The 9,566-nt window shown below is 46.0% G+C and overlaps 2 protein-coding genes across 3 annotated transcripts in view; one reads left to right on the forward strand and one right to left on the reverse strand.

The window, feature by feature from the left end:
• LOC129105494 (E3 ubiquitin-protein ligase RNF123) overlaps positions 1-9,566 on the forward strand; it is a 114,080-nt gene that overhangs the window by 74,741 nt on the left and 29,773 nt on the right. For both annotated transcript variants that reach the window (XM_054616553.1, XM_054616552.1), the window contains exon 37: positions 9,530-9,566. This exon is cut by the window's right edge and continues 202 nt beyond it. In XM_054616553.1, coding sequence (XP_054472528.1) covers positions 9,530-9,566 — 37 coding nt within the window. The remainder of the gene's footprint in view (positions 1-9,529) is intronic.
• Positions 440-2,609, reverse strand: amigo3 (adhesion molecule with Ig-like domain 3). Its single transcript, XM_054616554.1, is given in 2 exon segments — positions 440-2,030; positions 2,033-2,609. Coding segments are annotated over 2 exon segments (1,629 nt in total). The 3' UTR covers positions 440-978.

Here is a 9,566-nt window from a genome sequence, read left to right on the forward strand (position 1 = left end):
TCTCTATGTCTCTGTACGAGACAAGAAGGCATCTGCAGCAAATGTTTATTAAAGGTACAAGCCGTGCTTAAAGGGACAGCAGCAGTCCATGCTCCATCGTTGTGGCTGGAAAACATCCCCAACGTCCTTTTAACATCATATCAAACACAGTTTCCTCGCTCAGACTTCGAGGCAATATTCACAGCTCCTCCCCGAGTTCATAATCTTTCTATTTTTGGTCTGTTTTAAGTCCTGACAGTTTTTTTTAACTGTCCTCCCTGCATCTCTGTCATCTATTTCCTGTAACTTCTCCGTGAGCACCGTTCCTACACTGTCAGTCTGCCTGAGCCCGTCACATCACAGTGCATTGGTTGATGGCTGTCTGTAGGGTCTAGTGGGCCAGACCTGGGCACACAACAATTTATATCTTTAAATAAACAGTATTCAATATCCACTTGTTTTTATCAGGCTGTTGCAAAGAAAAGATACAATTTTGAAAGTCAGTATGGGATTACTGGTTTGCTCAGGTTTTGTGCTGGGGGCAGTGGGAGTTGGTCCAGTGCTGAGGGCAGTGGGAGGTGGTCAAGTTCTGGGGGCAGATGGAGGTAGTCCGGTGCAAAGGCGCAGTGGGAGGTGATCCGGTGAAAGGGCCAGTGGGAGGTGGTCTGGTGCAAGGGTCAATGGGAGGTGGACTGGTGCAAGGGCCAATGGGAGGTGGTCTGGTGCAAGGGCCAATGGGAGGTGGTCTGGTGCAAGGCAGGTGGGAGGTGATCCAGTGGTCAGGTAAGTGGGAGGTGTTCCAGTTCTAGGGGCAGTGGGAGGTGGTCTAGTTCTAGGGTCAAGGGAAGGTTGTCTGGTTCTTGGGGCAGTGGGAGGTGGTCTGGTTCTTGGGGCAGTGGGAGGTGGTGAAGAGGTATTGGAGAAGCAGAGAGGTAAGTGAGTGAGAGGTGATTATACTGTCTGTCTGTCTCCCTCTCACTCTCTCTGTTTTTCCCGTTGCTATGGCATTGTGATCGGAGTGACTGGGAACATGGACATGTCTGTCTCCCCCGCCCTCTGCTGCGACTGGTTGTGGAGCTTTGAGTGCTGCTCTGCCCCTAGTAGTAAACCTGGACCCAAGTGTCCTCCCGGCCCTGCCCTGGGTCTGCCGTTCTGCTGCTCTCTGATTGGCTCCAGAAAGACCACATGCTTGTTGGTACTGACCTTGCGGCCCGGGCCCTCCGTGGACGCCGGCGGGGTTGGGGTGAGGATGGAGGATTGGGCGCTCCCTGCTCCGGCCTCGTTCCCTTGGCTCGGGGTCGCCGGGGTCGGGGCTTTGCAGCAGGGAGGACAGCGGCAGGGCGTCAGGTAGAGGTACATGAGGACCAGCACCAGGCTCACCACGCAGCCCAGCAGGGTGGTGTATCCGGTGTTGAACGGCTCGTGAGGCTCGTCGTGTGGCAGCACCACGGTCACGTTGACCTCCTGCGTCTCATTGCGCTGCTGGTCCAGAGACATGCACCAGTAGATACCAGAGTCCTCCGCACGAGTTGCCACGATCTCCAAGCTGCCGTTGGCGTACATCTTTAACGAGCCGTTGTTTCCTGGCGGAGCAACGTACTCCTGATTGGGTGACACCCAGAGAAAGGTCACATGCCGTCCGGTGAGAGTGGTCTCACAGTGCAAAAGCAACGGCTTTCCCACCTTCACCGAAACACTGCTCTCCTGCACTTTCAGCCCCTGACTCATCGCGGTCGTGTTGCATTTTTCAAAGTAGCGGCCGTGCTGGAAGAAGCGCACAGTTCCCCTCTGTATGCCGTAGACCATACATGTGTGCTCCTGTCTGAAGTCCCTCACCGAGGCAAATCCTTTCTGGTCCCAGTGTCGGAACAGTCCGTACATTGAGCACTCACACACCAGGGAGTTGTTGTGTAGGTAGAGTCCTCTCTGCATTGAGATGGGTAAGTTTGTAATGTCCTCCAGGGGTAGTTTGGACAGGCGGTTTGAGGACAGGTCCAGCATGGACAGGTGAGGGTGGCTGTGCTCTTGGATGGAAAAGAAAGGGAAGTCGTGATGCGATTATGACTGAGGTAGGCCTTGTGGAGGCTGCCCAGTCCAGCCAGGGCTCTGCTCTCCACTTGGACGATACGGTTGTTGTAGAGCAGCAGCTCCTTTAATCCAAGCAGATCCAGGAAAAAATGCTGCTCCAGAACACGAAGCTGATTGGACGACAGGTCCAGGTGTCGGAGAAGAGTCCCGGAAGCGTTTCGAAATGCCCCGACCTGAATAATGGTCAGCCGGTTTTGCGCTATCCGTAACGTCTCCAGTCGGTTAAGTCCTTCGAAGCTGCCCCCCTCCAGCTTCTCGATCCGGTTGTGGCTTAGATCCAAAGTGACGGCGTAGGCGGGCATCTCTCTGGGCACCTGATCCAGACCGGCGTCGGTGCAGCTGAGGATGTCCGAGGCGCAGAGGCATCCGGCCACCTGGGAGGAGTTCTGAGACAGGCAGATGGTGGCCTGGACCGGGTTCAGCTGGGGGAGCTGGAGGCACACCAACCAGACAACAACAGACCACCATGGTGGCGATGCCGCTGTAACCGCTGGTGCCACCACACCCTGCGGAAAACCACTACTCCCAGCAACGTAAAACATGATGCCACCAGCAGGCTGTGGGCATCAGCAGGCAGAGATCTCTTTATAGTTTTCTCCGTATTATGACCCGGCTTATAACTTTTTAAACGTGTGTTTCACATCCTTCATGCTGCGGGATTCATCTCATTCTCATCAAGTAATTCACATTAAAACATATACAGACTCCTGACAAAATAGCACATGAGAGTTTGTACAGTTGTTTTTCATTTTTTACCTTGTTCCAGTCCATTTACATGTGGAGCTGAAGCCTCTTATACTGCAGCCAGATATGCCGGTGTAAATGTTTAACCCCCTCACACAGTCTCTTATCGTTTCCAAGACACATCTAAGACAGAAAGCTTATTTGCATTTAAGCTACGGGGCACAAAACACAATGTCACTGTGATAAACGCTCCCCCTCGCTCGCTGGGTTTCATCTACGCTTCCAGCTCGTGTGCTCCAGGCGCGATGGTTTATTTTATTGAAACCCCGGTTAATGTTGAATGAGGCGATCACATCTGCGTCCACCTGCCAGCGTGGCAGCCATCTGGAGAGGGCAAACAAGATTAAAAAAAAATAAAACACAAAAATGAGAGAGCGAGAGGTGGCTACATGACCAAAAAAAAAAAAAGGCAGAGATGTGCGCCTGCTGTAAACAAACAAAATCCCTTCTGCTCTGTGATTTGTGTTCAGCGGGGCGGAGGTGACCGAAACAAACTCTCGCCAGGAAGTATGATCAAAGTTCAGTCGCTTTAACACTCATCCAGGTGTTGTGAAAAATGTAAAAAAAAGAGGAGTTGTGCTTTTTGAATGTTATCCTCCGTCGTCGGTTTAATCCCAATCAGAGTAAACATTGTGTAGAGCGTTCAGCGTGACTTCCTCTCAACCCCTCAGGGATCCGTTTAGCCCATAACTGCTCCTTTGTACCTCCAACAAGGACAGAAAGTCCTCTCCCGTTAGATCCTGAAGACTTTATCTCCAGCTCGTCCCCCTTTTGATTCCTCGTCCGAGCTTCATGTGGACATGAAACTCATTTCCAAAAAAGACGTAAACACACCAGCCGCAGGACGTTTTTTTGTATCCTCCAAAGAAAAGCTTCACGTCTCCCACATGATCTCCCTCCTCTCTCTCCTCTCTCTCCTCTCTGCTCAGCGGCTCGTCTGGTGACGGAGGAGCTTTTCTTCTTCTCAGTTGTAGCGTCTCTTTGTTTTTTCTACGCCAAGTCTGTTTTTTTTTTTTTTTTTTTTTTTTATGAATCACGGGGCCCCCAGCTGTCTGCCGCCCACAGCACACGCCCCGAGTCGCGAGGATCAGATTTTCAAAGAAGTCAGCATCCCGTCCACTTCGCTTCACTCTTCTTCACTCGCAGGCAGTTAAAGCTTTCTCACACACACACACACACACATCAACACACACACACACGCCGCTCTGTTGCTCTCTCTGTGTCTTTCTCCTCCGGCTGATCCGTGCAGAAACGTTTTTTTTTTCCCTCAGTAGTGGGTGGATGATAGATTTTATTTTTTTTATGCAGAAGAGAAATCTGTGAAACATGCAGCTGTGAGCTCTTATTTCACTTCTCTGAGGATCAGAAAAGGAAGGGAAACAGATAGAAGGAGAAAGTTGTTCCCCCTCCAGCTGTATGTGTGTGTATATATATATATCTCTCTCTCTCTATATATATATATATATGTGTGTGTGTGTGTGTGTGTGTGTGTTAGTCCAGATGTGAGTGCAGTGGAGGTTGAGCTGCTTCCCCGTCTCCTCACCACTCGCTGTGTTTGTGAGCTGTGGGTCTGACTCCTCTGGTGCTTTCCCCAGCTCCTCCTCCTCCTCCTCCTCTCTTCCTCCTCCTCCTTTTCTCTACTTTCTCTTTTTACTGCTCTTTTTTTTCTGTCTATTTTTGTTTTTGGCTCACACGTTTTTGTTTTCATCCCCACGTCTCTCTCTCTTATTCTTTTTCTATCATGCCTTTCTCTTTATCTCTCTCTCTCTCTCCATCCATCCATCTAAGGCTCATGCTGCTACAGTGTGAGTAGGGTTTCTGGATGAAACCTGATTAGCCTGAGAGAGAGAGAGAGAGATCTCTGCAAACGTTACTGTCCAAATCCAAATAAATGGACACACGTGAGAAAAATAAAACTCTACAGGCTTTTGCATCTACATTTCTTGTAAACACGTGGTTGCAGGTCTGTGTTTCTAGTACTGACATGAGAAAAGGTGCAGTAAATCATCCTTACCTCTGTATTCATGATAATAACATAGAACATATGAAGTGGATGTAGTCATCTTGAAGTCACATTGGTTTGTGGGCTGCCAACTTGGATTATGATTATCTTGGCTTTTTTACAACCGATGAACGGAAGTATTTAGAATGCAGAGAATAGACCTGGAGACGCTGTCAATCACAGTAAGCCCCGCCCTAAAGCATACCCTGCTTTATGGTCTGTTTGACTCTAAATGGAGCATCATTTACTAAATGAACATCATGCTGTATTGAAGAAGACTTGAAACTAGAGATTGAGACCATAAACTCATGTTTACAATGTTTACTGAGGGAATAAATCAAGAGAGAAGTAGAGTCATTTTCTCATAGACTTCTATACAACCAGAGGAGACGCCCCCTGATGGACAGGAGAGAGAATGCAGCTTTAAGACACTTCCACTTCGGCTTCTTTCAGCAGAACTGGAGGTTTCCGCTACAAAAAAGTATTTTTTTGTATCGATTCATATGGAGTGGTCTATTGCTTGAATACATTAAGGAATTAATATGATACTTTGACATATTCATTGTCTTTTCATCCTTAGATCTAAATTTATTATAAGCTTGCTTTGCTGGATTCAGGGGACAACAGTGCAGTCTCACTTACTTTGAGAAACAAACACGTGGATCTCTGATATTATTTATTACATTTTATCTCTATTTACAGCTGTCCCAATTATAAAATAATAATAAAAAAATATATAAATATAGTTTATCCTTTCTTTGCATTACTAACTGAAGCATAAAGGTTTATAATTATGTTTTTTAAAGAGAGAGTATTTTTTATGTTCTGGTGTCATTAAATGTCTCGACATGCCTCATTTGCATAATTATTCTTCATAACCTTTATCATAACCTTTCGTGAGGCAGTTAAAGATACAGGATTGAGTTTCAGATTCAGTTCAGTCCCAAACAGGTGAAATTTATTAAAATCCTCTTTAGTTTACCTCTTTATGGGGATCGTGGCAGAGCTGAAATGGCTGTTCAACGTATGCGGCATACATGCAGCATAAGACTACATGTGTTTGCTGTTGAATTTATTTTTTATCGTTTGTTAGTCGTGTTTTCATCTACTTGGCAAGAACATTTCAAACTAACTTTTGAAATGTGGCAATAGAAAAATTCTAATCCGACGCATTTCCAAAAATATGTTGAAAATCTGACTTCTTCTGCAACCTGAGGAGTCGCCCCCTGCTGGCCAGTAGAGAGAATGCAAGCTGTAAGAAACTTCCGCATCGGCTTCACTCTGCCGACCTGAAGGTTTGCCGCCTGATTTGAACACGACTGTAAACAGCTCAACCTACCAGTGACGTCATTCAGCGCAGTGACTCCTCATCAAAGAACCATTACAGTACATTACATTACATTACAGTCATTTAGCAGACGCTTTTATCCAAAGCGACTTACAATAAGTGTATTCAACATAGGTATTCAAGAGAACTACTAGTCACCAGAAGTCATAAGTGCATCTCCTTTCTTAAACAAGCATCTTAAAGCATAAACCAGAGCAAAAGTATAGTGCAGAGGCAAATTACAATAATTGCAAAACAATAATACAATAAGTGCAAACTAATACAAACTAAGTGCACGAAATACAATAAGTGCAACAACTAATATGAATACAGAAGGCTCAGGAAGGCTCAGGGTAGTACTTCTTGAAGAGGTGAGTTTTCAGCCTGCGCCGAAAGATGGGCAGCGACTCTGCTGTCCTGACGTCAGTGGAGAGTTCATTCTGTGGGGTCAGGACAGAAAGAAGCTGTGACCGGGTGGATCGGCCGCAGGGACCTCTGAGCGACGGGGCAACCAGTCGCCCCGAGGCAGCAGAGCGAAGTGGTCGGGCGGGGGTGTAGGGCTTGACCAAGGCCTGGAGATAGGAAGGAGCTGTTCCTTTCACTGCCCTGTAGGCTAGCACCAGAGTCTGTAACTGGATGCTCCTACAGGGAGCCAGTGTAGAGAACGGAGAAGGGAAGTTGTGTGAGAGAACTTGGTGCGATTGAACACCAGACGTGCTGCAGCTTTCTGGACAAGCTCCAGAGGTCTGATGGCCGACGCCGGGGCTCCGGCAAGTAGTGAGCTGCAGTAGTCCAGGCGCGATCAATCAGTCACCTGATTAGCAAAACCTGTGTGTTATCGTGTGTGTGTGTGTGTGTGTGTGTGTGTGTGTGTGTGTGTGTGTGTGTGTGTGTGTGTGTGTGTGTGTGTGTGTGTGTGTGTGTGTGTGTGTGTGTGTGTGTGTGTGTGTGTGTGTGTGGTCTGTCTTTGGTTCTTGGTCACACTGTGCATTTTATGCTGATCTCCTGTCACAGGGGATTAAGATAACACACACACACGCACATACATTTTCACTTAAAAGAGAAAAACTCAATATTTCTTTGCTGACACACACTACAGGGGTCCGGTTATTAACATAAGACATCAAACGCACGTACACACACACACACACACACACACACACACACACACACACACACTTACACACACTCTCCTCTCTACACAAAATATTCAAAAGGCGGATTTCTCTTTCAGGAGCCGAGGCCTAGAACGAGTGTTTCACACTAACTAACAGTCATACGGGGTTAATGGCAACGTGGTTTTCCACATTTGACAACTTTGACTGGCGGTCATCCATCATGTGGTCAAACGGAGAACACGGTCGGTTTGTTTTGGTGTCTTTTTCCGTGAGACGTGTCCCTGTCGTTAATTCAAGCGTCCATTTTCTTGTTGTTTTATTCATTCATGTTCCAGTAATCTTGCCTCTGCTCCGTGATAATGAGCCGTGTCAATCCAAACACTTTGCCCTTTTGTCGGTTTATAATTAAAGAGGGAACACAATGCGCTCGGCTTCGACTCGAAAACACAGCCGGTGACATTCTCCGGCTTGTTCGCTCTGACTCACTCCGCTCTTATTATCAATGAATTCTATCACAACATGTTCCTTTTTTTTTTTTTTTCCTGGAGGAGGAGAGAGGTAGAGGTAGAGGAGGAGCAGACAGGACGAAGAGTTTCTCTCCGTGTGAAGTGTCATGGCTGCTGTAATGAAAAGGTCAGAGTGGATTTTAGTGGGAAATGTCAGCGGCGTTTCCACGGCGATCCCTCTGGGTTCCTCCTGTGACGGACACGGATGACCTATCGGGAGTAAATATCAAGAGCCACCTGTTATCTTGATTTTTTTTTTTATTCTTTCCTTTAATAATTATTTTGACAGAGATACAAAAAAAAAACTGTAATTGTGACACCAAGTGTTTTATTTACATTCTAAATATTGTTGGCCTCAATATAAGACGAATTAAGTGATTCTATCAAAACACTGTTTGACTTTGACTGTTTGATTAGATATAAAATAAGATCAAATATATTAATCTTTTATTAGTCCCATAGTGGGGAATTACAGCAGCATCGTGGATAGTGCAAAAGAACGAATAAGAAACATAAGTAGAAAACAAGATAAAAAAAAACAAGTAAAATAAATAAGTAATCACACAGTAAAGTATAATAAGGTTACATTTTTGATATGAATTTATTTCTATTTCAGAAAACCCTCGATAGTTATTGGACTCAAAATATGGACTTAGTTTCTCTGCAGTCTGCTCAGTAGAGAGAAAGAAACTAATGCGACGTTATGGGTCAAGTGAGAGCAAGTTTTTCAATATTTTATTAATAAATTGTCGATTTCTTTCATTTAAAATCTAAATCTGTGTATTAACTTGTAACTACAGCTGTCGGATGAATGTAGGTGACTAAAAAGTTACATTTTGTGGAGTAAAAGCATGAAGTATTGTGGTGGGGGTCAGAAGTATTCACGTCACACCCACCTACCAAGACACCACTACACCACCCCTTGCATCACGGCAGCCTGGTACCCAGAAGGCTCTGGAAATAGTAAGAAAGAGAGAGAGAAAGAGGGAGAACAGTGTCAGTGATGAGAGGCGACAAAAGGGAGAGTAGGGGGAGACGGATCTTGTGGAAAGCCCCGCGATGAAAGATTGATGCACAGAAGTTGGATTGAGTGGCGCCGTAGGGGAGAGAGAACAAGGGTGAGGAGAGGAGGAAGAGAGAGGGTAGGGAGGGAGGGGAGGTGGAGGGATTTGAGAGAGGGAAGATGGGGGAGTAAATGGGGACGATGGGGGAGGATAGAAGGAAGTTGGAGAGATAAGAGGGAAGGTGGAGAGAGAGAAGGAAGTTGGAGAGGGGGGAAAGGAAAGGTGGAGAGATGAGAACATGGAAGGAAGTTGGAGAGAGGAGAGATGGAAGAAGGAGAGAGGGAAGGTGGAGAGACAAGGACAGACAGACGGGTGGATGAATGAATGAGGAGGTTCTCCATCACGTCTGATGTGTGAGATTGAGGTTTTCTCTGATTATGTGAAAATAGAAAAAATATCAGGATGAATAAAAATAAATAAATCTCCAAACGGCAGAAAGACGATGCTAACCAAACATGTAAAATGACTCCTTCTTCTTCTTCTTCTTCTTCTTCTTCTTCTTCTTCTTCTTCTTCTTCTTCTTCTTCTTCTTCTTCTTCTTCTTCTTCTTCTTCTTCTTCTTCTTCTTCTTCTCCTTCTCCTTCTTGTCCTCTTTCTCTTCCTTCTTACTTCTTCTTCTTCTTCTTCTTCTTCTTCTTGTTCTTTCTTCTTCTTCTTCCAAACATGTAAAATGACACCTTGTCCTCTTTCTTCTTCTTCAGGATATCTCGGGCGGCCTCCGTCCTGCTCTCTGACCCC

The sequence above is a fragment of the Anoplopoma fimbria genome, chromosome 17, assembly GCF_027596085.1.
Source record: "Anoplopoma fimbria isolate UVic2021 breed Golden Eagle Sablefish chromosome 17, Afim_UVic_2022, whole genome shotgun sequence".
Taxonomy (NCBI): Eukaryota; Metazoa; Chordata; class Actinopteri; order Perciformes; family Anoplopomatidae; genus Anoplopoma; species Anoplopoma fimbria.